This window comes from Lepisosteus platostomus, chromosome 7 (genome assembly GCF_059453375.1).
Source record: "Lepisosteus platostomus isolate fLepPlt1 chromosome 7, fLepPlt1.hap1, whole genome shotgun sequence".
Taxonomy (NCBI): domain Eukaryota; kingdom Metazoa; phylum Chordata; class Actinopteri; order Semionotiformes; family Lepisosteidae; genus Lepisosteus; species Lepisosteus platostomus.
The window spans coordinates 1,866,869-1,882,540 of NC_142617.1; the positions used below are offsets into that span (position 1 = coordinate 1,866,869).

Sequence of the window (15,672 nt, forward strand, 5' to 3'; positions counted from 1 at the left end):
CAGAGGGAACTTGCCTACCTGGAGGATTCAAGTCAGAGACCTATACCCCTTTACGGAGCCACGGAGCCAAGATGACAGAGACTAGCAGCAGAATTAGCGGGCAAGCAGTGAGGTTTGGTGCCACTTATGGCGGCAACAAGCTCTTTGGCGCCAGCAGGAGTGGCGGAGGTGCCAGCTTTGGCCTCTCGCGCTCGCTGGGGGTAGCAGGGGGTGCGGGGTCTGGACTTGGCCTCAGAGGAGGTCTTGGGCTGGGGCTGGGAAGCGCCTACGGGCTGGGCATCGGAGGCGGGCTGGGGCTGGGGGCCGGGCTGGGCGTCGGCGGAGGCCTGGGTGTGGGCGGATTCGGGCTGGGGGCCGGTCTGGGCGCGCTGGGCTCTGCTGGGGGCCTGGGCAGCAGGATGGCCGGGTTCAGGACGGGCGTCGCCCCCCTGAGAGCTCGGCTCGGGGGACGCGTCTTCAAAATCGGGGGCTATGGCTTCAACCCTTCATTCCTCGGCACTGTCACCAGTGTCGACTCGGGGATCAGCCAGATGCCCAGCATCGACCCCACGCTGCCCTCCGTCGACACAGTGCAGGTCACCAGGCTGAAAGAGAAGGAGGAGCTGCAGGTTCTGAACGACAAATTTGCCTCCTTCATTGACAAGGTACAGTTGGTTGTTTTATAAAGAAATTATCAAAAAAAAATTAGCTGTTATTTCTCCTAACTGTTATTGCTTTTTTGTGCATAAACTTTTCCAGCCCTGTCACAGTCACTTAAAATTTTCACACGCATTCAGAACACAAAGGATAATTGAATGCTGTTGAATTAAGAAACTGAGAGAAAACATGCTGGATTTTTTTCTTGCATTTAACCAGTACTTTAAATTAATAGGAATTCTCTCCAAACACAAATACCTTGTTTTCACAAGAGTGACTTTCTCATAAGTACCTGATTTGCATCAGCAAACTTTTTAAAATTAAATCCATGATGAAATGTGCACATTTCAGCTTAAATGCTCGTCTCAAAGTCCTTGTGTGTGGGTTTTGATTTTGACTTTGCAGAGAATGTTAGCTGTAGTCTCTGTAAGTGTAAATTAATCTTTCATATGACACCTCATCTAAAAGTACAATTTAATTATGTTGGTCTCCTATTGTTACAATTTTCTTTTACTGCAATTTTGGGATTAATCAGAACATCATTTGCACTATTATTGTGTTAATGACCAAAGTGACCTCAATTACTACTTCAAATGATGAGAGTTTTGAATGGTTTATTCATTTGAACTCTTGCTGGCCTCAAATCTTTTGTCATTAATTACAATTTAAAACCATATACTGTAGATACATTTCAGCAAATCACTTCCAACCATGATACTTCCAGAGCTTCACAGTAATAACAGAATTCGTCCTCGCTATGTATCATGAGAAAGAAGTCCGTTTGGCAGGTTGCATGAGATTGTTAGAGGCCAGAAGCCTCTGATTTCCTGGAAAAAAACCTTTTTTTAATTTATAACAAAAGGTGTAAATCACACCAATACAAAAAATGTTTATAAGTCCAGCCACGTATCTGTTAAATAAGACAGCAGCCGCAAGGAGAGAATTTAATAAAACACTGTAAGAGATTCAGCGACACTGGTAATAAATCTTAAAAGAGGCCAGATATAGAACTACCAGTTTACAGCAGACGCTTAATGTGCTAAGCTGTGAATACTGACTGTGAAAGCCCAGCTAAAACGAATCTATAATTTTACAGAGAACCCAATAAATCCCTGTGTATCTGTCTGCAAATACATGCTGCTCTGCATATGCTATACGATTCTGTAGGATTGTCTTCCATGGGTCCCGATTAAAGGATTAATACATTTAAAAATACACCTATTAAATAATGCATTAAATGTACGTTATGCATTCAGAAAGAGCAGGTCGCAAGGTTAAAAAATGAAGCAGCAAAAGTACATTTGGTCAAGGACAGGGGTGTCTTTGCCCTGTCTTTTAAGAGCAGAAGAACATGGGAAATGTTAAAAATGAGAGGAGGTCATCTGGCCCACCTAGCTCGATTAGTTGCTAGTGATTGGTCCAGGGATCCCATCCAGTCGGTGGTGCCGACCTGACTTATCTGTTGCAGGTCAGACACTTAGAGCAGCAAAATGCCATTCTGAGAGCCAAGATCAGCATGTTCACAAACCCAGACCAGAACGGCCCTGCTAGCACCTCTGTCCTCCTGACCTCAGCCATCGGGGCTTACAAGACCCAGATCGACAGCCTGGCCACCAACAAAGAGGCAATCATCGCCGAAATCGAACACTACAAGGGGGTCATTGATGATGTCCAGGCTAAGTAAGTTCTCATTTTTAAGTTCTCGATACCTCCTTATTGGACTGCTTCAATGTTTCTTATGATTTGGGGGGGGGGAGCAAAAAATGCAGGAAAAAAAACGTGTCGGTTAACTGGAGCGCAATAGATGATCAACCCAGAAAGGCAGTTCAGACATGTAGCTGTGTGACCCCTGTGTGACCTATGGTGTTTTGCTTTTCCTGTTAAGGTACGATGAGGAGACATCAGTTACAAAGTCTCTGGAGGTAGAATGGACCACATTGAAAGAGGTTGGTAAAATAATTATCAGTTGGGTTTTCAGGCTGCTGCGCATAGCCTGCCTGTCTCAAATCATGCCTGCGTCTACCTCTTGACCCAATACCGCACAATTAACACACACTCCCATGGAGTTGGCTACCATACAATACAAGACGATTTTTACAAATGTGTTACCTGGAATTTTTACTTAACTCAGTGATATCAGATTTCAAGCATGATTACTTTCTTCAATGTCAATTAAATATTAAGTGAATTACTGAATATGAAATTTAATTGTCTTAGTTGACAATCTGGAACTTTTGTATTTGTTTTACCAAATTGTTGTTTCATTTTTAGTTCCCAGAAGTGCCAGATTGACCTTTTTTTAAGAACAACCACATACTTGTGTTGAGAAGTCATTTGGATTCCATTCTCTTTAAAATAAATTGTGCAAGATTCAGTAAAATAGGTCCTGTCGTCTTCTCTTCAGATAAATCTCTCTGTGCTCCAGGGGTTTACTCAAGGCAAAATTACAAATTGCTCAGCCCCACAACTACAACATTTACAACGAGCAGTTGGCTCTGAAGGGATTTAAAAAGTCCATTACATTCAGTCTGGAAGCTGAAGAATATGCTCATGTTCCCACAGGAGGTGGACAATTTGTATTTGACCATTTTTGAGCTGCAAACCAACATCACCGGACTTGAAGACCAGATTATCCTTTCCAAGCAGATTTACGATGCTGTAAGTACTCACATGCACACACTTTACACAAACAAGGTTACATCTGTGATACATTAGCAAGCATCTCAAAAGAGATTTGTTGATTTAATGTGATTTCTATCAAATATTTATCATCATGCATTTAATTATGAATCAGTTTAATTAATTTAATTGATAATTAGTTTATTATTTGCTTTTTGTGTGCATGGATTATAGTGTTGAGATATCTGTTCAAGAACCCCTAGAGTAGACGGTGAAACAATGGATAAAACTCAAACATCTTTGAAAGAAAAATACAAATAATATGCTTTTGTTGACTCTGAGCCCCATTGTATATGCCCCTTCGAGATTTGTGAAGCTGATGTTCTGTATACTATTAAAATGTCCTTTCATCAATCATGGTGGATTCAAATGATCTGAAAGCTACTCGGCACTATCTTCTGCCTGGTTCAGCTAAAATCAATCAGATAGCTACAGAGAATTCTAATGAGGGGATCAGCAATGAATATTAAGGACTACTTAAGCGTATTTTTCATCCTGCATTTCAGTGAATGTTTTGTGAAATTCAAATAGCATTATAATCCACCCTAATGGAACGGAGGCACTGGGAAATCTGATATAGACGTATCAGCTGAAGGGAAGAATGTTAATTATTTTCTTGCAAAGCGCACAGCTTCCACCAGATTTCATTCTCTTTCATTTCTGTTTTACCCAAAGATCCCGGTTCTTCTAAAAGAGCCTTAGCTTTTAGTTGTGCTAGTTTCTGTAGCATAACAGTAATGTTCATTCTAAAAAAGGGCTGGAGAAAACAGCCTGATTGATCCATTTTCACAACAGAATAAGAATATTTCCTTGCCCTTTTCACCCAAAAGGATTCTGAAGTAGTTTACATGTGAAACGTTTACCTTGATGAAAATTGCAGAAGTATTGTAATAAAAGAACTGCATAATCATGGAAACTAAAGCACAGTAAATGTTTGGTCTAGTGTCAGGCTAGCTGGGATATCAGATTTCTGTTTTAGTTTTTCTCTTTCACTTTGTACACTTCTTTTTTTTACTTTCTGACACCTTAAACTCAATGAAATAACGTTTTTCCCGGTTTTCAGAAAGTGAAGGAGGTCAGGAACGTCGTCACCGGTGGAATGAAATCCGCCTTCTCGATCTCCGTGGACAACGCGGCCCAAGCGCATGACCTGACCACAGCCTTGAGCGACGTGAAGACCCATTACGAAGCCCTGGCCCAGAGAAGCAAGCAGGACTCCCTCCTCGCCGTGCAGGACACGGTAGGGACTGTTTGAACGTGCGCCTCTTGCTCCATCTAGCGGTGGCTTGTAGTAATGCAGTCATGGAACACGTACAGTATCAGCATTCTGGATGGGGTACAACAGTGGGATGTTGGGATCGCCCTTCATTCTCATTAGATCTCATCGATTTCTTTCAACGTTGGTTATCTTGTCTAGCCCCGAGACAACCCACACATCCCAATATCAGGATCCACTCCAGAGACAAACAAACAAACAAACTGGCTTTTCAATTTGTGTACAGATCTCCATGATGTCTGGCTCTACCCAGCCCAATATCCAGGCCCTCACCACCACTAAAGAAGAGCTGCGGCTTTACAAACTCCAGATCGACTCAATCCAGAGGGAAATCGACAGAGTGAAAACACAGGTTTGCGGTCCTTATGTGTGTCGGATCCTGTGCTCAGTTCTGCTGATTCATTTGGCTGAGAAAGCAAAGCTGAGGTGACTGAGCCATAAACCTAAGAATGTAATGAGCCAGACCTGGTCTTTAAATATTGTACATATTGAGTTTTAAATCAGTAAAAGAACTGCTCAGAAAACTATACTAGGACATATTTCAGGCCTGATCAGATAGGACTGACTCTCTGTAGAAGGGCATTAGGGTTTTATGTTTTTTTCTAACTTTTCAAGAGGCTGTGTAACACAAAGAATGCCCTTGAGATGCTCTGTGTCTGATGCAAACGTTATCCTACACAGCATCATGAATAAAGCAAAGCTTAGTCTGCACTCCAACCCACATTGATTCGCTTCTGAGTGAAGAATGCATAGTGAGAATTTATCGTTTCGAGACCCTCCAAACTTTCAAGATTTTCGCGAAGCACGCAATCCAGCCTTAATGTGATTTGTGGTAAAGCGTTGTGAGTGCTGTGTCGTGCTCCTCTCCGCAGAACCTGCAGCTGGAGTCCCATGTAGCAGAGGCCGAGGCCAACGTCTCCAGCCACACGGATCAGTACCAGGAGCAGGTCCTCACCCTGAAGTCGCAGCTGGATGACATCAGAAAGGTAGCCCCGCCCCCCCATCTCCAGGGGAAACAACACTTGAAGAGCTACTCCACGCAGAGTTCCTGGCACTGTTACCTCTTCTGGTCTGTACATTTCCATGCCCCACATGACGGAAACAGGGATGGCATAGTGGTGCACTAGTACTTAGTATTTGCTGCCTTGCAGCACTGGGGCCTTGGGTTCAGTTCCTGGGGTGCTATCTGTGTAGAGTTTGCAAGTTCTCCGCAAGTTCGCACGGGTTTTCCTCTGGGTTCCCACCTGTTTCCTCCCAAAGACATATTGGTAGGTTAATCGGCTTATGGGAAAATAAGCAGTCTGTGTTAGAAAGAAGGCTTTCTGTTGCACGAGCCTGTTTGGGTCCCGGGAGTCGATAACCTCAGGTCTGAAGTCTGCAAAGCACTTTTAAATCTCACTTGCGTGTTCTCAGCGGGTGGAAGGGTGGATATAACAAGGGATGTAAGACTGAGGTTCTCAGATTAAGAAGCTGCTTCCACTGCTATGCAGCATAAATACTTAACAATATATATATGTTTTTTTTGCAAAAGAACAATTGTTTCACTTTCTTTTTCTCCCAGCAAATCACTCACTATGGCCAAGAGTACCAAGATCTGCTGGCCAGCAAAATGTCCCTGGATGTGGAAATCACCGCCTACAAGAAGCTCCTGGACAGCGAGGAGAACAGGTGAGCACAACGGCCTGCCTCGCTCCCGGTTCTCCGCCAAGCCCCTATCCCTTCCCCCTCGCCATTGCGCTTCCAAATCCGCCTCGCCCTCTTGGTCTATACGCCGTTAACAAACAAAGGGGTACCTTCTCATTACTGAAAAAACATACACACAAGTCATCCTGTTCGTGTTGTAGATCTAGAAAGTGTCAGTCTAACAGGATGAAATCTAAGAATTTAAATGAGATTTAACTTTATTTGTAAGACAGTATCTATCAGCAACTGTCCAAGCTAATTTCCAATTTATATTCCTAAACATAAATTATCTAACTTTCATAGTTATTTATGTTGGAATTTAATAAATAAGCATATATACATATATATATAAGCATAATTTTTCACCACAGACATATTATATTTGGAATAATAAAGATATAAGGTATAAACATGAAAGCATATTTTTTCCGACTTGGTATGATGACTAAATCTGGCTAGAGGCCCAGTTGTTAAATGAAGAGGGCAGACTCTTGACATATGCAGTATTTTTGGAAAAAATTAAGACTCCTGTCACTCCCCATGAATATGCTATAGTCTTTGATGCTATTCCTGAGAAAGTGACTTGACTGTGTTGAGAGGTAGTTTCGACCTTGTTTACAGAGTTTCTTCCGATTTCTCTGACATTTATTTTTGGGTGGAGCAGATCTAAAAGATTAAAAGATCAAATAAAAACGTAAAAAAATAAAAGTTCTCCGCTTTCCTCCTTGGCGGTGATGACGCTTGGACCACAATGGAAATGGTCCTACAGTGGAATGATGTAAAAAGTATCATTTTTAGTTTTTACAACTGTGAATTCCTCTGGCTGTGAAGTTTCTATTTCTGTATCTATTTCGATATTCTACCTCCTCTTTTTTTTTGTGTGTGGTATTTCTGGTGTTTAAATAAAAGCGTATTTAAAAAAACAAAGCCGTCGCGGTGTCCGTGCCTCCCCAGGCTGAAGTCGGGAGGAGGGATCACCGTGCACATGTCCAAGACCGCGGTGGGCGGAGGCGGAGGCGGAGGCGCCGGGGCCGGAGCAGGCTTTGCTCTGGGAGGAGGGGCGGCAGGTCTGGGAGGAGGAGCCGGCCTCGGCCTCGGCTCTGGGTTCGGCTTCGGGTCTGGCGCGGGCCTGGGACTGGGCCTCGGCCTCGGAGGCGGCCTCGGCGGCGGCCTGGGACTGGGCCTGTCGGGCAGCGGGCTGGGCATGGCCGGCGGCGCCGGCAGCAACAGCAGCGGGTTCCTGTCCTCCACGCTGAACAGCAGCTCGCGTGAGTACAGCGCCCCCTAGAGGAGCAGCGGCGGAATACCGCTCGTCTTCCTTCCAGGAAATAAACTTCAGGTGACAGCAGGGATTTATAAGGAGATTTCCCTGCGAGAATATGGAAATGGCACACAGTGCACGAGTCTATATGTACAGATCTCGGCTGGCCCGTCCCTGGAGCTCAGCATGGTTTAGTATCCAAAGCTGTACCTGTAAGTCTTTTTGAGTAACATCCTGCTTCCCTTTTCCATGCAAACTCGTGCAGTGTCCGAGAAAATACCGCTACTTTGTTAGAGTGCAGATCTAGACGCTGTCCTGATCTACAGACAAAGCATTGCTATAACAAGAAGAGCACTTTTTCCCATCGTATGAGCTTTCACAGGAAGATAAGTTGTCTGCCACTGGCCTATAAACGTCGTGGTGTTAAAGCGTACATACAAGAGCTTCAAAGCTTTCTTGACTTCTGCCTTTCCCTTCTGTAAACTCCTGTTCCATTAATGCAGCACTTGTGTCTTGTCCCTGCAGTTTCATCTGCTGTCTACTGATGACACAGTCTGGCTATGGCTTTTCTGGAAACATCACAGGGAACGAGCACATCCGATAACCTACAGTTCTTCTCACTCACTACATGGGAAAGAGGTTTAGAGAGAATCTCACAGCCGTTGTAGAACAAACCAGTGTCTTTCTGATTGTTCCGTCAAATTCCAGTGGGCTTAACATGCTGTAAAACTGTCATCAACAACTTTCAGTGTTATATATCCTATTTCAATTTCTGTTTTTTTAAACGAGATGAATGGTAAGATCAAGTCTCAGGGTCAGTTTACCTGATTTCACTAAATTGAACAGACAAGTCTGAGTAATTGTTTCTTAAGTCCTGACCTAATGGACAGATGTGTCTGAATTAGTATATTGGGTGGCTGAAATTATATATCTTTGATTAATTCTGCACTTTTCAAAATGGAAACATCTACAACAAGAATGTAATGAGATCTTACATTGTCTTTGAACAATACATTTTTCTGGGTAGTTTGGAACAAGTTTCCTGTCAAAGACGTAATTTAATTGCTCGTATTCTTAATCGTTTTCTCAAGACTTAAAATCAGACGTCAACGTGTGACATGGACAGTTTAAGCTGCACAGAACTGGGAAAATACATCTCTGTTCTTTTTCATTGACAAAAATCATATGAGAAAGGAGAAATAAAATTTCACCCCAGGATATTAGGATTTTGACAGACACGCAAAATAAAGTCGTCATTTCTTAACTTTCTCCCTGGTGTCATTTCTGTACTTACTGGAGTATCAATAAAACCACCCATCCTCAGAAAGCTTATTTCTGGTAGGAGTTAGGGCAGAACAGATCTCAAGTCTGGGCCACACTCTGGACAGCACGCCGGTCACAGGGCACGCACACAAACGCACAGGTATAACTTAGACATATTAACCTACAGAGTTGTCTTTGGAAGGATGGAGGAAAGCAGAGCACCCAGAGAAAACCCACACAGACATGGGGAACAAACTTGATACAGAAAGCATTCAGCTCACAACTGAACCCAGGATCCCAAAGCTGTGAGGCAGCAAAGCTGACAGCCACACCCCCTGTAAACACCTAAACATTCATTTTGCGGAGGCTGTGAAGTGCAAAAACAAGGGAAAACACTACAAAGGAAATGTTAATACACAGTCACCGGTGTGCCGTATGTGCGTTGGGCAACTGCAGAACCCACTGCATGACCTGCAGATACTTATCCAACAGTACAGAGAGATTCCAGAAGCACCCAAAGGGGATGAGGCTTGTCCAGAAATCTTGCTTCTGTCTATTTTTTTCAGAATTTAACCTGCACGAAAGGAAGATGCCTGGTAAGACTGTTTTAGGAAAGTGAGTCGCAGCAGTAATATCCCTTCAGGAGCATTGCAAGACTCCTTCAATGTTTCATATTCCCACAACTTTTTGGGTAGGGAAGTGTCTCCTGCTCTGGGTTTTAAATGCACTCCTGGTTCGTGTTGCTTACACTGTTTGTTATAAAGAAGTGCACTTGGTTTTCAGTTCCGTCTGCCCTGAAAGAATCCATAGGGAAGTGTTTTTTGTCTGCATACAATTGAATCTTTACCAGCCTACCAAGTTGATGGCTCCCACTAGGCTGATGTAGTATTATCTTAGTTAAATTTATTAACCCAGTGTGTTCAATGTTTATAATACTCATTACATTTGTTTCTTTTCCTCCTGTGTGGAATTAGGCAATACTTGTTTTTTAACTGTACTGTGCCTCAGTACATAATCACACATACTTTATGCATACTGTACGAACATGATGATACACAAATCTATCCTCCATTTCCATCCACTATTTCGCACCAAGCAACTCATTTGTTTAGTTTTTTAAGCTATTTCCATCTTGGGCGCTGTACACTCTGGTGTACGGCTGTATATTCTTTGTTGGAGTTTGTTGGTACAATGAGCTGTATTTGAAGAGAACACTCTGCTCATCCCTGACACGGTAACCTCCAAACTTTTGCATTCAACAACTCAGAACACGTGTTCACTAAAATCGTATCAACAGCCCATTGAGGTAAAAGCACTTCAGAAACTCCAGTTTGGGAAGAAGTATCTCATTCATCTTTCCTTTGAGGGATCTAGAAAAATCTGTGTAATACCTTTCACACCTAACTGTAAGTAGTATGTAATGTAAGTTGATTTCCACAGAAATGTAGAAACATTATCAGTTGTATAATAGCTCACCTCTTTGCACCTTGTTCAGGTGCAAAATAATTGTTTGAAAAGTCACAACATTAGTGTTATGGTCTCTGTCTGTTGTAATAAAAGTGGTTTTAGTCCAGAACTTAAGTGGCCAAGTAAAAGTCCTGACATGATCTCAATAGTAACTTTATGGCAAATCCTAAAGATCACAGATACAGTATATGACAGTCATAGAAAGATCTATGATATGAACAGTGATTCACCTGTTGTCTGTTTTCAGCCACTGCTTCAAACCCAGCTACTCCTTTGCTCAGTTTTTGTTATTTGAAGTTTGCTGGCATGCTGTGTTGTTTTGAAGAGTGCACTCTTTCATCTCTCACAGCATTTGAATATATTACTTCAGGACAATGAACTCTGCTCTGTGTACTTCTTCTCTGTGATGAATCTCCTATGAGCCACATGCTGCACTAAATATTAAGCACAAGTTCAACACCAGAATTAAAAAATTCCCCACATATGTTGTTTGCCCATGTTTCTGAGGTTCCCTGATGTACAGACAACAGCACCTATCACTGGACATGTGCCACCTCTAAAAATCCCATTAGGAAAGCAGGGTGTTGCAGCATTTAGCTTGTCGCCTCATAGCTCTTGGATCTTGTGTTCAGATCCTTCCAGGGGCAACTGGTATGTGCTTTCATGCTCTAATGTGACCACATGTGGTTTCTCCTGGTGCTCTGGTTTCTACCCACATTCCAGACACATGCCGTGCGGATCAACTTGCTTCTCTAAATTGTTCCACAAATGTGTGCTCCGAGATTGACTGGAATCTTGTCCAAGGTGTAACTTGTTTTGTGTCCACGTTCGCCCAGGTTAGACTCAGACCACTGTGACTCTGTTGCTGAATATTATCAGTATGGAAAAGAAGAACAGTTAGCTGCCTGATTTCACTCTGGAATGTTTTTAACTGGGCTGAACTTCAGTTTCACTTTGAAAACATAATTGATATTACCAGTGATTGCATGTGTTGAGCTTACCTGTCATTTTTTATGAAAATGAAATATTTATCTCCTTGTCCAGGGTGTTTTGAGTCCATTGTCTGCTGGTTTGCATTCCAGATCACTCTAACCCTGTGTTGGACTAAGCTCTTACAGTATGTAAAATAGATGATGGATGAAGGTCCTTGCTTTACATGTGGCAACAAGAGATCGGGTTCAAATGACCCGAGGAGATGGCTGATAATGACACCTGTTCATTTAGTTAAATAGAGCTCATGAGTTCAGAATATTTGTCAGTGGGAAACGGAAGATCATAATATTGATGGACGACATTGTATTTTCTAGTGTCTTAAAAGTTATTTGTGACACCCGAAGAAGGCTCCACAGGTGAAATGTTGTTTCCTTTCTTCTCTTTTCAGCATGGAATAAACCTTTACATTGCAGCCTACGCATGCTGACACAGCTCTCTACTTGAACTACCTAAGATATAGGCGTTTAGTAGAACACTGTTGCTCAAAATAAGCCCTAGAGGTCATATACTGTTTTGAACTCACTGTGTTTGGCTGTAGAAGCACTATTGCAGTTTGCACTGGAGGATACAAAAGAAACACCTAATATTGGACACTTGTTGTCTATAATTGACAAAAATGCACATTTCTCAGCATTCCTGTAAAGTAGGGGTGCATTTTTTTAAAACTACCTGAAAATCCTTTTTTGAATTAAAGTATCAGTGTTTAAAAAACAATCAATCACAGTAATGTTTCATGATGATCCCGGTGGATAGGCGGGCCTTCAGACATCCGTCTTCCAAACCTGAGTCCGGAACTGCGGAGACGCATAACAAAAATGGGATCAAGACACAGGTGAAGGTACTGAAACTAAACATATTACAAAAGGGCCGGAGCGCCCTCTAGAGGAAGTATGACGACTGTGCCGGGTCCAGGCAGTCTGTAGATGTTCTATCACGCTAACTGGGAGACGGATATAAGCGAAAGTTGGCTGCTGTTTTTGTTTTTACTTCTAGTGACCATGTGGGAGAGTGTAACCTTTCTCTCTGTGTCGCTTCAGAGGGATTCAGAGACTTCTATACCACAAAAATATCGGAAGCAAAGGGTTTATACTTCATGTGTTTCGAACTTCCCCTGTACTTTAGATTGCTCCTGCCTTCCGCACAGCCCTGGACGCCTTCCCCAGATTCCCAAGTCTTTACGCTTTCTCTTCCCCTCCTTCGCCTCATTTTCCCAGCCCTGCCCACCACACACTTCAAAGAGGCGTCACAGGTGACATAAATTGTCTTCTCCTTTTTTTTCCTTTTACTTTCCAGTGCGGAATTGACTTAGACTGGTTACTGTTTGCTGTTATTCCTGTGGGTGCAATATCTACGTGCTTGTTGATAATCAGTTGCAGAGATGTGATTTATTTCCGGTTAATTTCCAGGTCTCTTGAAAGAAATTATATGCATTACTTGTAATTAAAAATACTGTCCAACAGCAGTGTATATTTGCAGTATGTCATCCAAGTACAATATTAACAGTATACAGAACATTTGTCTTGCTGTTGACACACAGTGGAAGAGGTGTGGGCCATTTCCATCCACAGTGTCACACCCACCTGTCTGTTTTCCTAGTCTCTGTTACTGAAGTTATTTCCATGCTGGCATGCTGTGTTGCTCTACAGAGAGCACTCTTTTCAGCTCTCACAGATTTTCTTCCAAGCATTTGCATTCTACTCTTCAGAACACTGTGGTGTGCATGCATTGTTCTCAACTCTGTCTTGGGCTTGTTCCCTCTGATGCAGCCACATCCTGCAATACATACGGAACTCAAGCATCCGATTTTGAAAATCTCCCAGATTTACTGTGTGCTAATGTTTTATGAGCACTTCTGTGCTGTGCATTAAACAGGAACTAGAGATCCGCACATGTAAATGTTCTTGTTAGTATCCGGGTAGTTTGGTCTGTTGGCATTGCTGCTTCACAGCTCTGGGGTCTGGTGTTCATGTCTCCAAATGGGTATGCTGAAGAATATCACTGGAGGTTATTGACCAGTTAAATACTCATTTATACAGTTAAGACAACACATGAGCCCACAAACCACACAAACTGTCTTTAGTCTGGCCCTTATTTGAGTTGGCTTTGGAAATATTGAATTTTGGAAAAACAAATATTTGATCGTCAAGTATTTGCATTTCTTGAGCTCCACCATTTTAATGCATGATGAAAAACAAACATTTAACTACAGAAAAACATCTGAAGAGAATTTCTGAGTAATCATGAATATTCAAAAGGACACAATTGAAAGAGAGACAATAAAATTCAGCCACTGAAGCAGCACAGTACCAAAAAGCCACCATGCATGTGTCACTGCTGCTGTTTCTGCTCTTGAATGGCCTCCTGGCATTTGGAGATGGTGAGTACAATAATGTAATTTATACTGTATATGTGTGTGTGGTGGAACAGTGTTGCTCCCATTAACAAACTCCTACAGGTCAAATAGAGTTTTGAACTCACAGTGTGTGTCTGGCTATAGAAGCTCTGTTGCACTGGATGATACAAAAGAAACAGTCAACCGAGAGAGAGGGACTCCTTTTTTGTGGTAAAACTTATCAGAGAAAGACAAGAAGGACTCACATGTTGTCCTTGTTGTGAGAGCAGTCTCTGTACCACAACAGAAAGGTCTGCTGATCTGTTGGCTTATGCTGTAAAAAAATACAAGATGAAAAATGACATCCCGAAAACATAAGGCAAAACATCCCATATTACAGATTTTTGGGAAGAATGGGAAAGAAAGTTTTTAATCTACTGGGGATTAAGTGGGGTCACTTAGCTTTTCTTTATCAAACTGCAGCGCATTTCAGGTAGGAAATCCGTTCAATGAACACTAGAACTTTTTTCAAACACTCTTTTCCTCTCTCACCTGCAGATCAGTTGTGCTCAGTTAATCCAAAGGAAAGAGAGGAATGTGGATATCCCGGGATCACTGCTGAAGAATGCAACAACAGAGGATGCTGCTTCAGCTCAGCTATACCAAATGTGAAGTGGTGCTTCAAGCCAAATGGTGACTGATTGTTAACCCTGAGTCACACACACACACACACACACACACACACACACACACACACACACACACACACACACACACACACACACACACACACACACACACACACACACACACTTGGACATAATCCAACAAAATCTCACATCTCTGCCAGCAGCTGTATGCACTGCCTCACACCTCTTAAATGGCAAATTAAAAATAGGATAATCTGAAGCAAAGCGCCGTAGAAAAACCCACAAAACAGCAGGCATGAATAGCTGCTCCTTACTCCATCTAATTTCCAGTGAAAGGAAAGGGGGAGCAGGATTAATGGGGCATCAAAGTCGCATAGAATACATTTTCATGCTACCGGGGAATATTTGAATTTATATCTCATTTTGTATTATAATAGAATCTTCTCCACAATGCCAGGTCGCCAGTCTTAGACCTCCGTGTTTGTGTTCTGCCCTTCAGAGAGTGTGTGTGCTGTGGGCTCTGCGGAGAGGAAGAACTGTGGGTACGCTGGGATCAGTGAAGCAGAATGTATTTCCAGAGGCTGCTGCTTCAACTCCTCTGTCCGCGGGGTCATCTGGTGTTTCTTTCGCAAAGGTACTTCCGTTCTTGAAGATTCCTCCTCTCTGCGAGTTCCAGAGTTGAACGGAAAATGAACTGCATTTCAATAAGACACACGGGCATTTTGCTGCATCAGTGAAGGGCTTGTCAGTCAAGTACATGGAGTGATTGTCCTTGGAAATGAGTGATTCTGCAGGTTATTGCTACAGTAGGTATACAACAGCTGTGTGCTAATAGCAGGTTGATCAAACTGATTGCCTTGTAAATTTCCTGCATTGAAGTTTCCTTACCTGACTGATCGCCTTGTGGATAATTGTTTTATTTTTGTTTTTTTCAGAACCAACATGCTGAGAATTGTGGAGCTGAGGCAGCTAAAGAAGCTACAGTAAGTGACTGACAAAAAAAGATCAAGTGTTTTATTCATTTAAAAAGTGCAAATGTCTGTGTTTTATACGTTAAAATTAGTTTGCATTCTGCAAACTACATTAAAATACTTGCTTCACCCTTGTTTAATGGAATTTAATTATCTGTGTTTAAAAAACAGTTCAGCTCATAACCTTTCACCAAGAAATCCAGACTTTCTGTTCTTTTTTTCAGGCATCCAGGCTGACTCTCCCATCCTGAAGAGAAAAGTGAATCTCTCTGTGTGCAGATGACTGTGAAACATTCATGTTTCTTGCATTAAAAAATAAAAGTGATTTAAATAAAGTTACAGAGTTTAATGGTGTTATTTTCACCCATTGTAAAAAGATATTTAGTGATAAAAAATAATAGTGCATAATTTTCACTTCCACGGTCAATTGCCATAAGAGTCTGGATTTGATCACTTTTAAT

At 42.2% G+C, this 15,672-nt stretch overlaps 1 protein-coding gene and 1 long non-coding RNA gene across 2 annotated transcripts; both read left to right on the plus strand.

Moving 5' to 3' along the window:
• Position 1: 1 nt before the first annotated feature.
• LOC148657766 (thread biopolymer filament subunit alpha) lies at positions 2-8,804 on the plus strand. The gene is made up of 10 exons (XM_088638455.1): positions 2-644; positions 2,105-2,316; positions 2,522-2,582; positions 3,199-3,294; positions 4,379-4,555; positions 4,818-4,943; positions 5,464-5,577; positions 6,153-6,259; positions 7,229-7,542; positions 8,061-8,804. The coding sequence occupies exons 1-10, from the start codon at positions 72-74 to the stop codon at positions 8,078-8,080; spliced, it is 1,800 nt and encodes a 599-aa protein (XP_088494581.1). The 5' UTR covers positions 2-71; the 3' UTR covers positions 8,081-8,804.
• Positions 8,805-15,190: 6,386 nt separating this feature from the next.
• LOC148657767 (uncharacterized) lies at positions 15,191-15,546 on the plus strand. Its single transcript, XR_015939980.1, has 2 exons — positions 15,191-15,223; positions 15,436-15,546. It is a non-coding gene; the product is annotated as an uncharacterized LOC148657767 (long non-coding RNA).
• The last annotated feature ends 126 nt before the right edge of the window (positions 15,547-15,672 follow it).